This window comes from Phycodurus eques, chromosome 22, assembly GCF_024500275.1.
Source record: "Phycodurus eques isolate BA_2022a chromosome 22, UOR_Pequ_1.1, whole genome shotgun sequence".
NCBI lineage: Eukaryota > Metazoa > Chordata > Actinopteri > Syngnathiformes > Syngnathidae > Phycodurus > Phycodurus eques.
In genome coordinates, this window is record NC_084546.1 from 10,414,650 (window position 1) to 10,435,418 (window position 20,769).

At 43.0% G+C, this 20,769-nt stretch overlaps 1 protein-coding gene across 6 annotated transcripts in view; it reads left to right on the top strand.

The window, feature by feature from the left end:
- Positions 1–20,769, top strand: part of LOC133397288 (protein bicaudal D homolog 1-like) — a 29,069-nt gene that overhangs the window by 1,508 nt on the left and 6,792 nt on the right. For 3 of the 6 annotated variants that reach the window (XM_061667993.1, XM_061667994.1, XM_061667991.1), the window contains exons 2-11: positions 2,975–3,187; positions 3,427–3,582; positions 5,035–5,339; positions 9,380–9,554; positions 11,536–12,030; positions 12,707–12,885; positions 14,137–14,530; positions 14,631–14,825; positions 15,562–15,713; positions 16,289–16,499. In XM_061667993.1, coding sequence (XP_061523977.1) covers positions 2,975–3,187; positions 3,427–3,582; positions 5,035–5,339; positions 9,380–9,554; positions 11,536–12,030; positions 12,707–12,885; positions 14,137–14,530; positions 14,631–14,825; positions 15,562–15,713; positions 16,289–16,499 — 2,475 coding nt within the window. Of the gene's footprint in view, positions 1–2,974; positions 3,188–3,426; positions 3,583–5,034; positions 5,340–9,379; positions 9,555–11,535; positions 12,031–12,706; positions 12,886–14,136; positions 14,531–14,630; positions 14,826–15,561; positions 15,714–16,288; positions 20,653–20,769 lie in introns of those variants that run through there. The other 3 variants (XM_061667995.1, XM_061667989.1, XM_061667990.1) reach the window with 3 other exon arrangements.

Sequence of the window (20,769 nt, forward strand, 5' to 3'; positions counted from 1 at the left end):
CATTTCAGGTTCCCGTAGAAACTCGATCATTTCATTTTGTCTGTGTGACGCGCATTTGAAGTGACAGTTTTGAGGAAACATGACAAATATTTCGAAAGGTTGCATTGATTTGCGCTTTCCATGCCTTATAGGAATCAATAAACGAAAGGCGGCCCCAGTAGTATTTTTCCCTTTGGAGTCTTGAACTGAGTGTTGAAAAAGAAATTGTTAGCCAAGCTTCACGTCTGGAGTTGTTTTGAGAACAATTGAGCTATGACAGGATGAGGACAGTAAAACAAAGGACCTGTGCCAAGGGAGTGGAATGAAGTATTTTTAAATCTGATTATCCCTTCTTCCTTTATCCATTCCTCTCCTCCATGTTTTTCCCATTACGCCACCATAAGCTCTCCCTTAGCACCAGTGCACTCTTATTTCCCTTTTTAATACCTTAATAGAAAGGGAATAAAGCAGGAATTTGACAACGGTGCTCTTTTGGAAAGAGAGATTAACTACCTTCTGACAGACTCACTCACTGTTTGGATATAACCCCCGCCCATATCAAAATATTGATATCCAAACATTTCAGACTGTTTCCATCAAAAAAAAAAAAATTTTTTTTTTTAACTGTACAGGTGTTTAGAAACATTTTAATCTTAACAATCACCTGTGTAAAAATTACATATATATAAATATATATTTAAAAAAATCTTAACTTGAATGACATGAGAAAAGTCCTCATCTCAGTTTGTAGTAATGTCAAGTGTAAAAAGAAGTGAACCACTTTTAAAAAGTGTGTGTGCGGTGACTCCGATTTTTCTACGTCCATAGCAAGTTTTTTTTTCGGTTGCGTGCATCAATGACATGAGCATTAGTGCTTGTTAGCATTAGCCATTGCCTGTTGCGTCAGAATGTGTAATTAGAGACTTTTGAGTGAAAGTAGCTGTGGATCGATCGCTAAATCAGCAGAAATCCGCCACGGGAAGTGGTGCATTTTGCATTTCAGAATAAGAGCCTAATACATGAAGTGCTATGGTGACTGCATAAATGTTGCAAAGTTAACAGCATTCTTGATAGATGTTATTTGTAAGCAATTTGATAATTGTTATTATTTCACGTGTGTATTTATTACCTTAATTTTTGTAATTTTGTCGTTGTCTGGGTAGCATTGTCTGCCATATGACTCTGTGTCAGTATCGGAATCTGCTGACCGGGATTATACTGATTCAATCATAGTTAATTTATTCACTGCCGCCCTTCCCAGTCAACATGGATATTTGACTTCTAAAGCTGTCAATGGCAGTGAATGTGTTAAGGAGTTCTTATTAATCAGTTTATTTGAAAGGGGACAATGCAATGCAAATGTGAACCGGGTTGTTGTGTGGACATGTTGCAGGTTTGTGGAGTGACTAATTGACTTAAATTCTCAATGCGACTATTCGTACTGATCTTTTGTCATCAGGTGATGAACTTGTAAGATATCTATACTATATCTATCTATCTATACTAATTTCTCTCTTGTGAGGCCAGTATTGTCTCGGTGGGTTAGTAGGACATTGGTCCACTTCTCAGTCCCTCCCCATCTTCTCCCTTTTGTCTGTTTTTTCTTTTCATTTAGAATTGGGACAGAATGATGTAAGAGTTGGACAGAAGATTCTGTGTCATCCAGTGGCACAGTCTCTGTGGCTAGCGTCACGAGGCCAGGCGAAATTCTTTTCCTTTCTGTTGATCAAAGTCAGCAAAGGCCCAATTTTCCAATAGCTTTAGAAAATTACATGACCGATTAGCCTGTCAAGAGGTGTGTTGAGAGTGATTTATCCCATCCTCCAAACGCTGTATCCTATCTGCTCAAAAAACATCAATTCTAAATATTAAACTTGTTCAATATTTCCATTTTGACTTCCATATGTGTGTGAGGAATACTGAGTTTGGCCAAGCCAAATGATTCTGTGATTGTGACGTGAAATGGAATAATTGCAAACTGTGAAACAAACTGAACTTCACAAATGTAGGAAAAAGTAGTTGTGTTGAGTGTTTGTATAACGTGCCCCCTGAGTCATTCACCACGGTACAAATGACAAAGGGTTTGCAACGTATTTACCAGATAAGTTAGCCCAGTTTCTTCTACTAACACGTTTTCTTCTTTGCGTTTTTTCCGTCTTGGTACTACGACTGCTGTCGTGATGGAGGAGACTCAAGATTTTCAGTGGAGATATCGTTACATGTTCTGTGTTGGGCGTCTTGAGTACACTACAGTGGACAGTAGTATAAGAGCAGTAAGCGCACACATGTAGAGTTTACGCCTCTTACATTTAAAAAAAATGGATTAAGATGTTAAAAATCTGGAGGTACACCCCGCTTTAGCCAGCTTGGTGGCTTCATACTTAAATTCATCCAAAAATGTTTGGAGCGTTTTGGAACATCAATTTACAGTACACGGCGGCTTCTCCACAGCAATGAGAATTTATCGAGTCCGGAAAAACTCGCGTGTCCATTTTATTTATCGAATGATAAGTGGATATAGTAATTATCGTGACAGGCCTAGCCAAAGGACAAAGATGCGCACCATTTGCTCTCCAGCGAACGTTGCGCAGTCTATGACTATAGAGCCGCCAGTCTTAAGCCCTACGCCAACAACAGGAAGGAAGATTCATTTCTTCGTCGCTTGTCGATTGCTGTATACGTTCCGTCTCGCTTACATATTGGATTTGTGATTGGTTAATTCCGACCACTAAATCCCCTGTTATATGAGGATGTGCACACTTGTGCGACCACATTGTCATCTCCGACCATTTGTATCCATTGTACATATGAATTCTCTGTGTGTGGCAGGATGATAACAAAGAGCAGATGGTTGTCTGCAGATCTCTCATTTTATGATCCTGGATCAATAGACTGTATTCCCCCTAATGTCATTTGACTTCTTCTGGTTTATGGATTGTTGGAGAGGTAAAATGATCCAGATAAGTCATGCTTTGTACTCTCTTGCTCCATCCAGGCATTTGGTCAGGCCTACTCCACCCAGCGTAAGGTGGCCGAGGATGGTGAGACCAACGAGGAGACTCTGCTGCAGGAGTCTGCCACCAAGGAAGCCTACTACATGGGTCGACTTCTGGTGCTCCAGGGAGAGGTCAAGCACAGCCAGGCCACTGCGGCCAATGCACAGGCTGACAATGACCACTTGAGCTGCCTGCTACAGGAGCTGCGGGAGGTAAAGTGCAGAAATATATAAATCATCCTCTTATTTAATCAAGCAAGGACTATTCTCTTGACCCAAAACATTCAACAATTTATTCAGTCATTGTTATAGTCAGGACATTTAGTCAAAATGGCTGTCTGTTGTTATACTAAAGCGCCTCCAACTACCGGAGACAAATTCCTTGCATGTTTTTGACATACTCTGCAATAAAGAGGATTCTGATTCTGGTTTATTTCCCCCCTGTGTCTCAGCAGAGTAATGAGATGTTGGAGCTGCAGCGTGGCCGCCTGCGAGAAGAGATTGGGGAGTACAAGTTTCGAGAATCAAGGCTGATTCAGGACTACACAGAGCTGGAAGAGGAGAACATCTCTCTGCAGAAACTGGTTTCAACCCTCAAACAGAATCAGGTACAGATTCTTCAGACATATGTGAAACAAAACCGCAACACAGAATAACAGTAAAATTTAACCACAAGAAACTCTAGCTTGTTGGATCTGTATCATGACAGGCTTAGATGAGTGAGTCTGTGGTAATAGACTTGCAATTTTTGCAAGTGACCGTGCTACAGATCTTATTTTTAGTACAGTATAATAACATATTCACGCTTGAGCGACCGAACCGACCAAACACCTAGCTGTTGATTTCAGCGAAGCGTCCGTGTTGTTAATGCGCAAAAAATTTGATGACCGATCAATCGATTTCATGCTGTAACTGTCATGGCTGAACGGTAAAGTCGACTAGTTGACTAGTTGCTTCAACTCCTAGTTCACACGTGCTAGAATTTTGTCGACTACGTGCAACACGTGAAGACGTTCTTTTAAATAGTGGGTGTACAACTAAATACAACTTATAATATACAACTAAGTTCAGTGATTCAAAGGAAAGCAAAATCTGTGCTGTGTCTATGAGTTTGTAAAGAAAAATGCAGACACTGATCATTTTGAAATGGCCTTATTTTCCTTAAACGACACTTTTCTTCACACTACTGTGTAAATGAATAGTTTACGCTTTTTAACGTAAGTATTAGTGTAAGTACGCTGTTAAGTGACTGCGGGCATCCCTCCGACTGTACAATTTGTCCGGGTTACTGGAGACACATATTGCCAACACACTAATGGGCTTCGCTCTATCTGTAACACATTCACTGCCATTGACGGCTTTAGAAGTCAAATATCCATGTTAACTGACAAGGCTGGCAGTGAATGAGTTAATAAGTAAAAATTGATCAAAAGATGATCGCAGTGAATTGAAAGTTGGATTAAAACTAAACACCTCCCTCTACCCATATCACCAAAAGCTAAAGAAACACATTTCAAAATATTAAAGGATGTCTATCCTTGTAATGACTTTGATTTGCTGAGGAAAGTTGAAAGGGAAAAAAGTGATTGAAGCAGGAAGTTGCACAACATTTAATGAACAAAGTTGGACGAGTACGTAAAAAGTAAGCTATTTCAGAGCTATTTGGGAAAGTAAGCACTTTCGGATTGTCATAAATCAGCAATATTCCAACTTAGTTCATTGACTTCCCGATTTAGTCGCTTGGTCTGTTTACCAATGTGAGTCCCCTGTAACGATAGACGAATTATACAATCAGAAGGAGTCTCGCGGTCACTTACGATGTACCTAAAGTGTTGCTGCATTTTGCATTTACTTTGAGTTAATGTTGCTGTGTTGCGGCGTAAATGTGTTGTGGCCAACATATACCACTTATGCTACCTTTATTCATTTATTATAGATTATATATACGTCATAAATATAAAAGAAATAGAACTTTTTAAAATTAATACTTTAAATAAATATCAGCAGTATCACAGGTCAAATTAATTGATTTTACCTTGATGTACGTGTCTCTGGTTCAGGTGGAATATGAAGGCTTGAAACATGAAATTAAGGTTTTGGAAGAGGAGACAGATGTTCTGGACGGCCAGCTGCTGGATGCGCTGCGTTTGAAGGACATCTCGGACTCCCAGCTGGAGGAGGCACTGGAGTCTCTGAAGAGCGAGCGTGAGCAGAAGAATCACTTGCGCAGGGAGCTGATTCACCATCTGAGCATGTGTGACGTGGCGTACACTGGCAGTGCACACCTGACGTTCACGTCTGCCCCACCCAGCGGCGCAGCGACTCCGACAACTTTGCTCTCGCCAACCACAGAAGATCAAACAAGGTATAACAGCGCAAACTCATTGATCGAACCACCATTTTGTTTCCCGACGTATAATATAGATAATGCACACACTCATAGCAATATGGAACAAATGCAAGTAAAGAGCAACGTTCAGCTAATTTTTCTACAACCTGGAGTTAAAAAAAGCACTGCAAAGAATTCTGGGAAACAGCAGCAAGCACCATGATGCTTTGCGCTGCTTACAACGCTGAGACCGTCGCCGTGAGGCAGGGTCATGGTTACTTCTTGAACTTGGGAGAAGAGACATTTCATATCAAATTTCAGCTCACTTTCCATTACACATTCCACGTATGGTATAATGCATTATCACTGTATCTTTTGCCACATTGTACTGAGAATCTAGGGTGAAGGAGGTTTGCTAATGTCACTACTTTCCTCTTTGTCATCACTGGTACCTTCTGTTGGAACAAAATACACATGGAACAAAATACACATGGAATTAATGCTTTATGCTCACTGAAACATGGGAGTTTCAGTTCCTGGGATCTGCGGAGGTCTCATGTAGTGGTTCAACTTTGGAGGCATATTTTTCCCCAAAACGTTGGTCCAACTCCAAATTCTACGACTTTGACTCCAGAGATTCCATGGTACTTCCATGGGACTTTGACTCCAGAGATTCCCGCATGCCCACACGCCACGCCCCAGCTTGCTAACTCGTCAGCCCTATAACATTCCTTTAAAGATAATCTGATTGTGCCAGATCGGGTGAGTATGCGGGACGGGTTAGCAGTCACTTTACATATATATATATATATATATATATATATATATATATATATATATATATATATATATATATATATATATATATATATATATATATATATTCAGAGTACCCACCCTTTTTGGAGTCCTTGGAGGGGGTGCTGGAGAGCGCTCCCGCTGGGGACTCCATTGTTCTGTTGGGGGACTGGAAGCGTGATTGGGAGGAACGCCCCCCCGCCCCCTGATCAGAACCCGAGCGGTGTTCTGTTATTGGACTTCTGTGCTCGTCACGGATTGTCCATAACGAACACCATGTTCAAGCATAAGGGCGTCCACACGTGCACTTGGCACCAGGACACCCTAGGTCGCAGTTCGATGATCGACTTTGTGGTCGTGTCATCGGACTTGCGGCCGCATGTCTTGGACACTCGGGTGAAGAGAGGGGCAGAGCTGTCACCACCTGGTAGTGAGTTGGCTCCGATGGTGGGAGAAGATGCCGGTCCGACGTGGCAGGCCCAAACGTATTGTGAGGGTCTGCTGGGAACGTCTGGCAGAATCCCCTGTCAGAAGGAGTTTCAACTCCCACCTCCGACAGAACTTTGCTCATGTTCCGGGAGAGGCGGGGGACATCGAGTCTGAGTGGACCATGTTCCCCGCCTCAATTGCTGAGGCGGCCGACCAGAGCTGTGGCCGTAAGGTGGTCGGTGCCTGTCGTGGCGACAATCCCCGAACCCGTTGGTGGACACCAACGGTGAGGGATGCCGTCAAGCTGAAGAAGGAGTCCTATTGGGCCTTTTTGGCCTGTGGGACTCCTGAGGCAGCTGATGGGTACCGGCTGGCTAAGCGGAATGCAGCTCTGGTGGTCGCTGAAGCAAAAACCCAGGTATGGGAGGAGTTCGATGAGGCCATGGAGAAAGACTTCCGGACGGCTTCGAGGAAATTCTGGTCCACCATCCGACGTCTCAGGAGAGGAAAGCAGTGCACCACCAACACTGTGTATAGCGGGGATGGGGCGCTGCTGACCTCGACTCGGGACGTTGTGAGTCGGTGGGGAGAATACTTCGAAGACCTCCTCAATTCCACCGACACGCCTTCCCATGAGGAAGCAGAGTGTGGGTTCTTTGAGGCGGGCTCTCCTATCTCTGGGTTTGAGGTAACAGAGGTAGTTAAAAAGCTCCTCGGTGGCAGGGCCCCGGGGGTGGATGAGATTCTCCTGGAGTTCCTAAAGGCTCTGGATGTTGTGGGGCTGTCCTGGTTGACACGCCTCTGCAACATCGCGTGGACATCGGGGACAGTGCCTCTGGATTGGCAGACTGGGGTGGTGGTCCCCCTTTTTAAGAAGGGGGACAGGAGGGTGTGTTCCAACTACAGGGGGATCACACTGCTCAGCCTCCCTGGTAAGTTCTATTCAGGGGTGCTGGAGAGGAGGGTCCGTCGGGAAGTCGAATCTCAAATTCAGGAGGAGCAGTGTGGTTTTCATCCTGGCCGTGGAACAGCGGACCAGCTTTACACCCTCGGCAGGTTCCTCGAGGGTGCATGGGAGTTCGCCCAACCAGTTTACATGTATTTTGTGGACTTGGAGAAGGCGTTCGACCGTGTCCCTCGGGGAGTCCTGTCGAGGGTGCTTTGGTAGTATGGGGTACCGAAACCCCTGATACAGGCTGTATCCTGTACGACCGGAGTCAGAGTTTGGTCCGCATATCCGGCAGTAAGTCGGACTCGTTCCCGGTGATGGTTGGACTCCGCCAAGGCTGCCCTTTGTCGCCGATTCTGTTCATAACTTTTATGGACAGAATTTCTGGGCGCAGCCAAGGCGTAGAGGGGGTCCGGTTTGGTGGCCTCAGTATTGCATCTCTGCTTTTTGCTGATGATGTGGTTCTGTTGGCTTCATCAAGCCGTGAGCTCCAACTCTCACTGGAGCAGTTCGCAGCCGAGTGTGAAGCGGCTGGGATGAGAATCAGCACCTCCAAATCCGAGACCATGGTCCTCAGTCGGAAAAGGGTGGCATGGCCTCTCCAGGTCGGGGATGAGATCCTGCCCCAAGTGGAGGAGTTCAAGTATCTCGGGGTCTTGTTCACGAGTGAGGGAAGAATTGAACGGGAGATCGACAGGCGGATCGGTGCGGCGTCTGCAGTGATGCGGACTTTGTATCGGTCCGTTGTGGTAAAGAAGGAGCTTAGCCGAAAGGCGAAGCTCTCAATTTACCGGTCGATCTTCGTTCCTACCCTCACCTATGGTCATGAGCTGTGGGTCGTGACCGAAAGAACAAGATCCCGGATACAAGCGGCCGAAATGAGTTTCCTCCGCTGGGTGTCCGGGCTCTCCCTTAGAGACAGGGTGATAAGCTCGGTCATCCGGGAGGATCTCAGAGTGGAGCCGCCGCTCCTCCGCATTGAGAGGAGCCAGATGAGGTGGCTGGGGCATCTGATTCGGATGCCTCCCGGACGCCTCCCCGGTGAGGTGTTCCGGGCACGTCCCACCGGGAGGATGCCCCGGGGACGACCCAGGACACGCTGGAGAGACTACGTCCTTCGGCTGGCCTGGGAACGCCTCGGGATCCCCCCGGAAGAGCTGGATGAAGTGGCTGGGGAGAGGGAAGTCTGGGCGTCCCTGCTAAAGCTACTGCCCCCGCGACTCGACCCGGATAAGCGGTAGAAAATGGATAGATGGATGGATATATATATATATATAAAATTAGCTGCCAGTTTTTTTAGGCAGTATTGACTGGTAAAAGTAAAAGTGAAATGTGTTTTTCAGGCGCACCATTAAGAAATTAGGGTGCATGTCCGACCAAATCAGTCGCACTCTTGAGCCCTTGGTATGTTTGTCCAGCCAAAGTATGTGATGGCTTCACGAGCTCCTTTGCTCGTCACGGAGGTCACTCAAAGCAGGCTCTTGTTCTTCGACTTTGATCCTGGACACCCACTTTTTGACTGTGCTGTAGCTTCCCCATTCACATTTTTCAGCCTTTTGAACATTTTTAGTGGCGGTTCCATCTTCCAAAGCAAGAAATTCAATCCAACAATGCCGTTGTTTCCAAAATAGCTGACAGGAAGAGAACAAGCTTAAACAAAACCTTTTTTAAATTAAATTTTTTTAAATTTAAACTACAAACTGTGAAAACCTCTGAAAAAAGGGCCAATTATTAGGGCCATTAATTTTTAACTCTCCCTCATAAATATCATAATAATGATTCAAAAATGTGCTACTGATGTAAAAAATACTCAGATTTGTAATTTATGAGATATATTTGTGGGCTTAAAATGCGTTTCCAAGTGTTAGAATTTGTGCCCTTCTTTGTTCCGAACAACTAGGTGTAACGGCCATGCCCAAGGTGCAACACGAAAGGCAACACCTTCAGGGTCGGTAGCTGCTGCTAATGGAGAATGCCGAGGTATAAGTCGGAAAACCGAAGGCGTGGCTACGTTGGACCTCTTCAGCGAGATGAACCTGACGGAGTTGCAGAAGCTTAAGCAACAACTGTTGACTGTGAGTTTCATCGACCCCTCAAATATTAGTATAAACTATAAGGTCTTTAATGCGTCAAGCTCGATTCATTCAATTAGTTTCTGAAAAAAAAGTTGAAAAATAATAAAAAAAAAGAAACAAAAAAAAGGGTGTAAACAAATTTGGCTAGTGCCCTAATTGCTGGGACACCAGTAACTGATGCACAAGTTGAGTGGCAGTTTTTTTTATTTTTTAATCTGCCCAGTGGAAGCATGAAGAGGATGTTAAATTGTGTAACAGATATTTTACTTATCATGCCTCAAAATCCTTCAAACTGGGATCGCGTTCATGCAAAACGTGTTGACAGAAACAACAGTTTAAATTAGCTCCAAAATTTTAAATAGATGCGCTCCTTTTCCCTTTTAAATTCCCTTTTGTAAAGCCAAAACAAGTAATCCCACAAATGACGTAAATGCGTTCATCATATTGTTTCTACATCTGTTACATTAAATAAATCCGAATAGAGAAATTGTCTCCTATTTAAAGCTTAACTCTCGTGAATAATTTAGTGTAAAACAATGCTGATAGACAGTATTCCCACTGTGCACACCACATGCCAGTCTCCGAACTGTGTCCCTCAGCTCTCCCAGCCATACCGTCACTTGTCCCTTTTCTATTCCAACATCCAATAGTTTATTTTGATAACAAGTAATCCCTCAATTTCGTTCAATTGAAATCCAGCATAAATAGCTGTACAACAATTCAAACCGCAGATTGCGTGTGTTTCGGGACACGAAATGTAAGGTGGGGCATAACATCTCATTTACGTTTTTTTTTTTTTGTGTATCTCTCCCAAGCGCAACAATATACTGTGCTATTGATTTACAGTCCAGCAGACGGTTTGATGTTACCGCTCCTTTGCCTAGGCTGATCGGACCTTTTATTGCAAATCTCAGTTCAGGTTTTGTCATTTGAAAATATAGTAAAAGATGAACTCATGACCACAGTAGTCACTAACTAGTCTGATCTCAATTCAAGACATGCTCAAATACATACGACAACACATGTTTCATATTAGGTAAGGCGCTACTGAATATCTTGCTGACTCGAAGCACATTAACGATATTAATTAATGTAGGACAGAGAGAAAGAGAAACAAAGAGAGGAGTTCACATATTCATATTGGAAGTATTCACGAAACTCAATTTCTATTCATGTGTTTTACATGTTTTGGATTGAATGCAATGCAAAACATGTAAAACACGTGTGTGTAAAACACAAGAAAAAAGTCCCCCAAAATAAGTCCAAGATTCATTTTTGGTACTCACTATATTAAAACAAGAACAGCAACAACAAAAACACTGTTAATTTGTATTTAGAGGTGCTGCTGTATCAAAATAAATTGTGTATCCCCAGAAATGAGGGTTACAAAATTTTTATTTTATGATTCCAATGACTTCAACATTTAAATAACCTCTGTCAGATTTGACGGTTTCATCACAGAGATTCCCCAAAAGTCTGCTTTTCTTTGAAATTAAAAAATATTTCAATCAATTCAGATTAATTGGCAGTTGGTTAACCTTCCTCTGGTAGTCAAACGCCCAAGCCGAGCCCCCCCAATCCCCACTCTTCCCCTTAAATGCACATCGTCATTTTCCTTATTTACCGTTGAATGGTCCACCACTAATGTATCATATTTAACCTCATTTATTTGCTGTATACGCTGTTGTTTTTATTTACATTATATGTTTTTTTTGGTGTGTGTGTGAATGTGTGAACTACATGATTTGTGTTGTTTACAAAAATGCACTTGAATTAGCGATTGTCTATGTCAGTGACATCAGGCTACAATCTGTACTATACCAACATTTTTAGAAGAAGAATTCTAACATCTAATGTAATAACGATTAGGACCCTGGCATTAATTTTTCCATGTAATTACCAGATTTACCTAGAAATGATTGGCTGATATATTATATTTGAAAAATCAGTGACGATGCTGTGTCCTTTCTGTCCCATTCAGGTGGAACGTGAGAAAGTAGCACTGATGAACAGTTTGCAGGAATCCCAGACTCAGCTCCAGCATACCCAGGGGGCTCTGTCTGAACAGCATGAGAAGACCCTTTGCCTTAGCCAAAAGGTCATCGCCCTGCGCCGCGGGCAGCAAGGGGCCCAGAGCAGTCTTGACTCGCTGTTCAACCCTGAAGATCTAAAGGGACTTGACATAGATAAGGAGACTGAAGATGACGACGAAAATGAGGATAACAAGCATGGCGCAGTGAGCAAAAGTCCAATATTCCCTTACCAGTCACCAGGTTTGGAGATCCTGCAATGCAAATATCAGGTGGCTGTGACTGAGGTGGTTGAGCTCAAGTCAGAAGTGAAAGCCCTGCGGGACAGGTTGGTTCAGTGTGGGGAAGGCATCGTGCACGAGAAGCCAAGAGGACACGCTCTGCAACAGAGATTGGAGAGGAAGGTAACCTCATTGGAAAAGAGCTGCCAGGACGGAAAAGAGAAGGTAATTATGTTTACCTTCTCTGATACTCACTCTTTTTGAATCGCCATGAATCCACAAATGTAAATATTTAGCATGGAATAGATGTTGTGTCTCATGTCGCCAGGTACATCATGTACTTTAACAAATCAATTGTGTCGTTGGATAACAGGGATTATGCGCAACCAACTTCCACATTCAGTAAAACAGGTCAAAGCACTTTCTTTCAGTTCAGGTGACTGGCAGAGCCCTATGGCAGGAGACTGGCACAAAGCAACTGTAGAAATATTAAATATCTATACGGTCTTTTGTTTGACACAAGATGTCTCGAAGAGCTACCAAAGAGGACCATGGCGATGAAATCATCATCTAGAAACTGCATTGTATGTTGAATTGTCTTTGTGGGATATTGAAATTGGTGTGAGGATCTGAAGAATGTATTGTGTAATATGCAAAAAAAATTGAAATCAGGAAAGGGCAAATACCTTTTAATGGCACTGTCTAACCTGTCAAGTATATTAACAGACAGCAGTTAATCTGGCTCCACAAACATTAACACAAATAAATTCCTCTCAAATAGATGCCTCTTTCGAATAAATGTCTAATACTCTACTCAGGTAAAAAATAAAAAATACAAGATTCAGCTGGCCACTAGTTTATGAAATTTGACTATTGACTGAAATGTCTTCTTTTTTCTCAGATTTGTAGTTTGGAGGCTGAGTTGCAGGCAGCTCAGTCGGCAGCCGGTGAGAGCCAGGGGGCTCTGAACGCTGCTCAGGATGAACTGGTGATGCTGAGTGAGGAGCTTGCCCAGCTCTACCATCATGTCTGTCTGTGCAACAATGAGACACCCAACCGTGTCATGCTGGACTATTACAGGTCTTACTGTTTTATTTGTTTATTTCCAAGCATTTGCGGGGCTTCCCTTGAATGTATCCACCATTAGTAATGTAGTCTACTCTTCAACAAACAAATAAGAAATCGGTCGACATTCAAGTTGTGTGGGAATGGCGAGACCTAAAACAGAAACGCAAGCCAGAAGACAGCAGAAGAATGTATGAGCATCTACAGTGGAGAAAAAAAAGTATTTGGACAGCGATTGTGCAAGTGGTCCCACTCAAAAAGATGAGAGGTCTGTAATTTTCCACATAGGCACACTTTCAACTTGTGAGAGACAGAATGTGAACAAAAATCCAGGAAATCACATTGTATAATTTGTAAAGAATGTATTTGTATATTCTTGGGAAAAATAAATACTTGGACACCAACCAACCCGCAAGAATTCTGGTTCTCACAGGCCCGTTACTTCATCTTTAAGAAGCTCTTCTATCCTCTCCATGTTACCTGCATTAATGGCACCTGTTTGAACTCCATATCCGTATAAGGGACACGTGTCCACACCCTCAAATAGTCAGACTTCAACCTTTCTACCATGGCCAAGACCAGAGAGCTGTCTCAGGACACCAGGGACAAAATTGGAGACCTGCACAAGACTGGGATGAGCTACTCTACATTCGGCAAGCAGTTTGGTGAGAAGAGAACAACTGTGGGCGTAATTATAAAAAAGAATGGAGGAAATAAAAGATTATTGACAAGCTCCCTCAACCTAGGGCTTTCCATTCAAGATCTCATCTCGTGGGGTATCACTGATCTTGAGAATGGTGAGGGATCAGCCCAAAACGACACGGGGGGGACCTGGTCAATGACCTGAAGAGAGCTGGGAGCACAATCACAAAGGTTACCGTTAGTAACACACGACGTCATCGTGGAGTCAAATCCTGTCGCGCCCGAAAGGTCCCCGCTGCTTTTTACAGAATTACAGACCTCTCTCATCTTTTTAAGTGGGACAACTTTCACATTCGGTGGCTGTCCAAATACCTTTCCCCCCCACTGTATGCCAACTCTGTTAATGAAATCCTGAATTACCTTTGGGACTGGAAGCGGTTGAGAACACTTTCTGCCGCCTTGGAGTTCACAAAACCGCCCCAAAAAGGTGCTCTGGTGACGTAGCTAGTAGAAAACCATTTTATACAAAGGCAGGATGAACCATGTTTCAGGATTGTTTCCTGTAAAAAAAAAAAAGAAAATCCATTTGGAGCTCCTGAGTATCTTTATTGTTTTCCCTTCTAGACAGGGAAGGGGGCTCAGGGGCCTTTGTGCCAGTCTCAAAGCCATGTCTGCCGACAACAGTAAAGTTCTCCTCACGCCACGCCTTGCCAGGAGACTGGCCACCGCCACCTCCACAACCTCAACCTCCGGGGAGTCACGGAGCCCCTCTGAGTCTCCGTCCAAAGAACCTCTATCTGGTGTCAGTAGAGGAAGAGACAGTAAGGAAGGGGAAAAGGAGCTCTTGCGGGGTCAGTCGGAGCAAAGCGTGACTACCTGCAGTCCTCCAACGAGATCACCCAGCATCAGTGCCTCGTCATCATCCTCGTCATCTTCATCGCCCGCCCTGGAGCCAGCTGGTGAGCTACGCAGAGAACCCATGAACATCTACAACCTCAATGCCATCGTCAGAGACCAGGTTGATCCATAATCTCTTTCACATCTCTGTTGCCTAGCACATGCTTTCCTCTCCACCTACAATTTTGATTTCTTTCCAAAATGTTCCGTAAAATTCTCAGGTAAAGCACCTACAGAGGGCAGTGGACAGGGCTCTTCACCTGTCTAGGCAAAGAGCTGCAGCCAGGGAACTGGCTCCTTTGCTTGACAAGGACAAGGAACGCTGCTTGGAGGAACTCTTGAAGCTCAAGTCTCTGCTCAGCACCAAGAGAGAGCAGATAGCAACTCTCCGGCTGGTGCTCAAAGCTAACAAACAGGTGGGATGGCAGAACTATTGGGTGCTTGTGCCAGCATACGCTTGATCAATGTTGAATAAACTACTCTGTTAGAGAAAACCCACACAAAGCAGATAGAAAATCAATATTAACACTTGTAGGCTGCTCCACTACCTTATATTTCTCTCTGCATTGCAAATTAACAACTGACATAGTACAAATGTTCATATCCGTCCATCCATTTTCTTCCGCTTAGCCGGGGTCAGGTTGCAGGGGCAACAGCCTAAGCAGGGAAACCCAGACTTCCCTCTCCTTTACCACTTCGTCCAGCTCTCCAGATCCCGAGGCATTCCAAAGCCACCCGGGAGACATTGTCTCTCTTGCGTGTCCTGGGTCATCCTCCTGGTGGGATGTGCCCAAGAATACCTCACTAGGGAGGTGTCCAGGGGGCATCCTGACCAGATGCCCAAGCCAACTCATCTGGCTCCTCCCAGTTCGGAGGAGTGGCGGCTCTGCTCTGCTTATTGGGGTTTTCATTGACTATAATCTTAGTACCTCGCCTCTGCGAGTCTTCAAACAGGATGTTCTGAGAAGGACGTGGCGATTGAGCTTAAAGAAGTGGATGTCTTTGAAAAGGAATTGGTTGATTCATGGACCAAACATCTAAAATCCATCGGGGTTCATGTGTGAGAAAGAAAAGCAAAAACGTTTTCAAGATTTGCTGATGTTTCAGGCGATGTGTGTCTGTGTGTGCCTCTTTGTGTTTGTATTCTCCCAGACAGCAGAGGTGGCTCTTACCAACCTGAAGAGCAAGTATGAAGCAGAGAAATCAATGGTGACTGACACAATGATGAAGCTAAGGAATGAGCTGAAGGCCTTAAAAGAGGACGCGGCCACTTTCTCTTCTGTACGGGCAATGTTCGCCACCAGGTTAGGTTTTTTTTCGCGATATGAAACTGATCTCTTCTGATATTTAAGATTTATAAATTCACAACTTGTGAGAAATATATAGTCTCTTTTCTTTCTGCTTGTTGTTTTGGTCTACCCTGACACTTAGAATCTGAATTTGTGTCAAACATTTTTTTAATCACACTCTTTTTATTCTTAAGGACTTCTAATAGCACAACATTTCCGATGTGGAGTTATTTTAAAGGTTGTAAATTGTCTGTGAAGAACATGTAATATTTTGCTGCTAAAAAAACACAAGTAACTTTTCAGAACTTCGGAAAGTGAGCTACAAAGGTACATACACAGATGCCCAAAATGTGTTTGCTAACTTTCATATTGGCAAACATAAGCTTGGAGTACAGTGGCCCAAAGGGATCAAAAGGCTTGTTACTGGATTGTTGCCCGAGGCCTACGTTGCAGGTCAACTGGTTAGGAGACACAATTATTTTAACATCTTTGCTCTGTATAGTCTCTTTGACATTTTGGACTTTATGTTCTATTGTGTCCTCTTCGTATTAGTTAATTACATAGCTGGATCTGGTAATTTCTCCCTTCAGGTGCGATGAGTATGTGACCCAGCTGGATGAGATGCAAAGACAGTTGGCCGCAGCTGAGGATGAAAAGAAGACATTGAACTCTCTCCTGCGAATGACCATTCAACAGAAACTGGCCCTCACCCAGCACCTTGAGGACTTGGAATTCGATCAAGAACAAACACACCGTAACCGTGGGAGCAGGCTGACCCGCAGGAAGACCAGCACTCCCAAAGTAAGTCTCCCAACCTCAGCTTCGGCCTCAGACCTGGCACAAGGCACTGGTGCAGCTTTGGTCCCCAGTTGTTCCTCCCCTTCCCGCCTTAGTAGTACGACCTCAGTTGTTTCTGCTGCTACGGACGTCTCCTCAACTCTGGCGTCACCTATATCACACATACCCAGTCGCAGTCCATCATCACCAGAAATTGCTTTGCCACCTGACTCTCTGGTGGTAGAAAGACCTCCATCTCTGGAGGTGTCAACCCCGTCCTCAACGCCTCAGAGGCTGGCTCAGTCCCGGTGGACCCTTGGGATGCGAACGTTTGTCGTTGACTCCCATAGTTTCAGAATAACGTCTCCTTTTTCCCGTAGCTCGGCTACTTCAAGACACGTCACCCCAGATACTCAAACCACTACTATGACAACAACTAGACCTAGTCAAACAGGTTCTTCCTCTCCCTATCGATCCCCATTGCTGGGGCTCAAGCACTCTTTGTGGAGCCCCTCACCCCGAACTCATCCCTTTTCCAGGCTAACGGGAACCTCAGTACATCATATTCCCTCACAATCCTCCCACTACTCTTCGTCCCACTCGTCGTCTTCCTCCCACAGTTATTCACCAACCTACTACAGCCCTTCTGGCACTACATCCTACAGCCACTCTAGCCACTACACTCCTCTGTACCCCAGATCCTACAGTTCCTACCGGCCCCGACACTGACTCAAACCTTTTGGCGCTCCTTGTCCAAACTAAAACCTGCTTAATGCCTGGATCAGACTACTAGATTTAAGACCCATTATTGGCCCAATTTGCTATCACGAACGAGTATCCAGATGGGGCCCGACATTTTTTGTCGGAAACGACAAAACTCCTTGTAGTGTGACATAATAATCCAGGATGAACGATTTGACCCTATGATAGCCCTACGACACCGAGATGAAAAGTCTACTATGTTTGATTTTTGGATCTCTTCCCTGTAGTGCGACATATGACCGAGAACCCTCTGACTTAGCATCTTTACATCGACCAATAGGATTGCGTCTTGCAATGGGGCTTCGCCACCCTTGGTCGCTGTGGTAAACACACACACACACAGACAATTTTTGATGAAACTCGAGAGTATGAATCAACAGAACACCAGCATAATGTTTACGTACAAATGTTAGCGCTAGCTAGCTATATAACGTTATGTTACGTGCTTGCTAGCAGGTATTAAAAGTGTGTGAACATTACCTCAAGCGGTCCTTGAAGAATGGACAGCCCAAAGCATCCTCTCCAGAGCACCCAGTGATGACATGGTTCTGGTTCTATCCGGTAGCGTTATACCCGGAAGCACTGACACTTTTTCCCCAGAAAGCTTGATTTGGCAAGATTACCCTCATTATCTTAAAAGACGGGATACATTGGTTTTGTAATATACTGTATGTGGTGTAATGTTGCCAGTCTTCTGATCAAGACACGGCGGGATTCTATGGCAGTAGTCTGACATAGTGCCATCATGAGAGACCACATTTGTCTTGTATACTGATCCAGGCATAAGTCCTCTCTTACTGTTACTTGAGAGTGAGTTCACAGAGAGGAGGATGGTGTGTCCCCCCCACACACACATTTTATATTTTTCTGTGCCTATGCCTTGGCCATTGGATTTTGAGTCTTTCGTGACATTTCTCAGGGAGTTGATGGAGCACAAATGGCCCTGCCTTCCGTTTATTCTGTGACGGCTGACTAGTTCAGAAGAGGACATAAATAGACTTTTTCATGAACATTTTTAGCATTTTGAGTTTTCAACTCACGTGCAAGATTTGTTCAAAACAAAGAAAATTCTGATATTCACTGGACTTCGTGTGGACAAGTGCAACGAACAGACATACACACATCACATAGACTTTATATTCAGTGTACTATTCACTCTGTCTGAAATGGTGTTGAGGCTCATATTCTATATCCACAAACACTGTCAAGCTGTAATCGTCCTGTGCACGCTTTCTTGTTTTTACACTTTGAAGTAAGGGACCGAGTGTGCTGTGAATGACTTACAGTAGGTTAATCCACCCATATTTTGTCAAGGAAAGAGAAAAATACCCCCTTAATTCAGCAGTTTAAAAACAACACACTTGAATGTGGCTTCTGGTGAATGTGTTTCTTCAAAGATGCAAGTTTTCAATTATGGTGGCGGTTTTAAACAAGCCATTCCCCACACCTGAAAACTGGACAATAATGGCATATATGTCACAGTCATTAAAGAAAACAGCTTCTTTAACTGAGTTGAATCTCCATTAAATGGTTCATGTGACCCAACTGCTGTACTATGTGGTGGATCAGAATCAGGACTTGAGCCGATGTGGATAAAAATCCAATTTTATTTTTTAAAATATTTAAAACTGTTTGCTTAGATCATAGGGAACAAAAGAAGTAATAATAATAGGATAAAACATTGATAATAGAAGCACGTGATTCTGCTGTCATTGGTTCCAAAAGAGCGTACGAGGGAAATGCTTTGGCAGATAGTTACTATATTTCCTCAAATAGTGGCCTCTACTTACCCATAAAGATTAAAGAATGACTGCTGTTCCTCACCAAAACAGCAGCACTTACCGAGGCACGTACTGTAAATGGTCTCTTGGAGGAATTAACATGCGGAGTCTTACAGCATGAATAATCATTTCCTTGCGCAGTAATAAATAAGAGCTTACATTATGTGGAAAGAGCATCTTTTCAGTTTTATATACAATATATTAACGAAATAAATGTTTTGTTATGTTTGTTTATTTAGAATTTTCCAGTATTTTGTAGTTAATTGAAGTGTTTTTCACTTCCAGTATTGACACTCTCCCCCCCCCCCCCCCCCCATTGTTTATTTATTTTGCCAGACTGATTAACATAAAGAAATGTATAAGCTGAATCACAGAGGGCAATTGATTTCATGTTGAAGTACAAACTATAGATCGTGTACACCGACTTGGCCGATAATTTATAAACACTATTCAGAACCCCTTTGCGTTACTTTAACATTCTTTAATTTATTTCTTGATGATAATAAGGTAATATTTTGTATTACTTTATTAGTGTAGAAAATGGATAGATACAAAAAAATTTAAATAACACATCGAGTGGGACTTTTGTATTTCTGCACAGCCACAGGAACTTTTCTCAGTGCCCTAATTTCAGTCACACTGATAACAGTGATGCACAAGATGTATTCGGTGAAGTTAAAGTTTATTACGCCAAAAAAAAAAAAAAAAAAAAAAAAACATGAGATGCAAGTGTGTAGAAAAGCATGGTTGTGTGCAAATTGTACAGCAAAGACTTTGCATATCACCGAAGCAATTATATTTTGTATTAAGGTGAAAGCGTAGCAGATTGTAGTGCACACCGACACCAAAGCTGATGTTAGCTTCAACCGTTGTTATATTATTCCCATGGAGACTTTCAAACTTTCAAACATTTTGCAACTGTAATTGGTTGAAAGGACTTATTGTCTTATGTTTTGTTTGTTATCCTTATATAAGTATGATTATAATAAGGTGAATAGTGTTTTTGTCATATTGGCGGTGTTCAAAGAGGTGTGCACCCAATTTGTAACATATGTGTTTTTTTATTTATTAATCTGCTTTTATTTTCCACACGTGCAGCTCAGGCTATTTTGCTGTTGTTTCACTGATGATGCCTATTATTATGAATTATTATGTATGGCCTTGATTGCTTTCACTTATGTAAATGTCCAAAGATATTTTAACTGTTGTTTTCAGAATACAGACAACTACATACATGTACAGTATGTGCCTTTTTTCACCCCTTTTCTATCAGTGGGACTTTTTAATAGCGCTTCTCTTTTATTACAATTTCTCCAAATGCAATATAATGTCATGTTTCGCTGAGGACTTTTATATTGCTTTTCTCATCCTTATGACACTAAGATACGGGGAAACATTATTCATTTGACAGTTTTGTGATTGTTTTCGTTTTGATCGTGCTGTGTTATGTGACTCGAAAACGCACAAGGCCATCTCAAGCATTTAAATCTAATTAAAAGTCAACAATAAAAAAAAAGTCAAAATGCAATAGTTCCCACTGAAGGAAAATCATATTGCATATTTCGCACGCATTTACAGGTTTAATGTTTAAGGCTTCACCCAATGGATGTCGTGCCATGTCCCCATAATGTGTAGTTGGTACAGATTCATTTAGATTCAATATACCTATACTGTCGGTAAGAATGTATATTACACATGCATTATGCGTTTTAAGGTATCCGTAGTTCATTAAATTAAAAACTTTAACATTA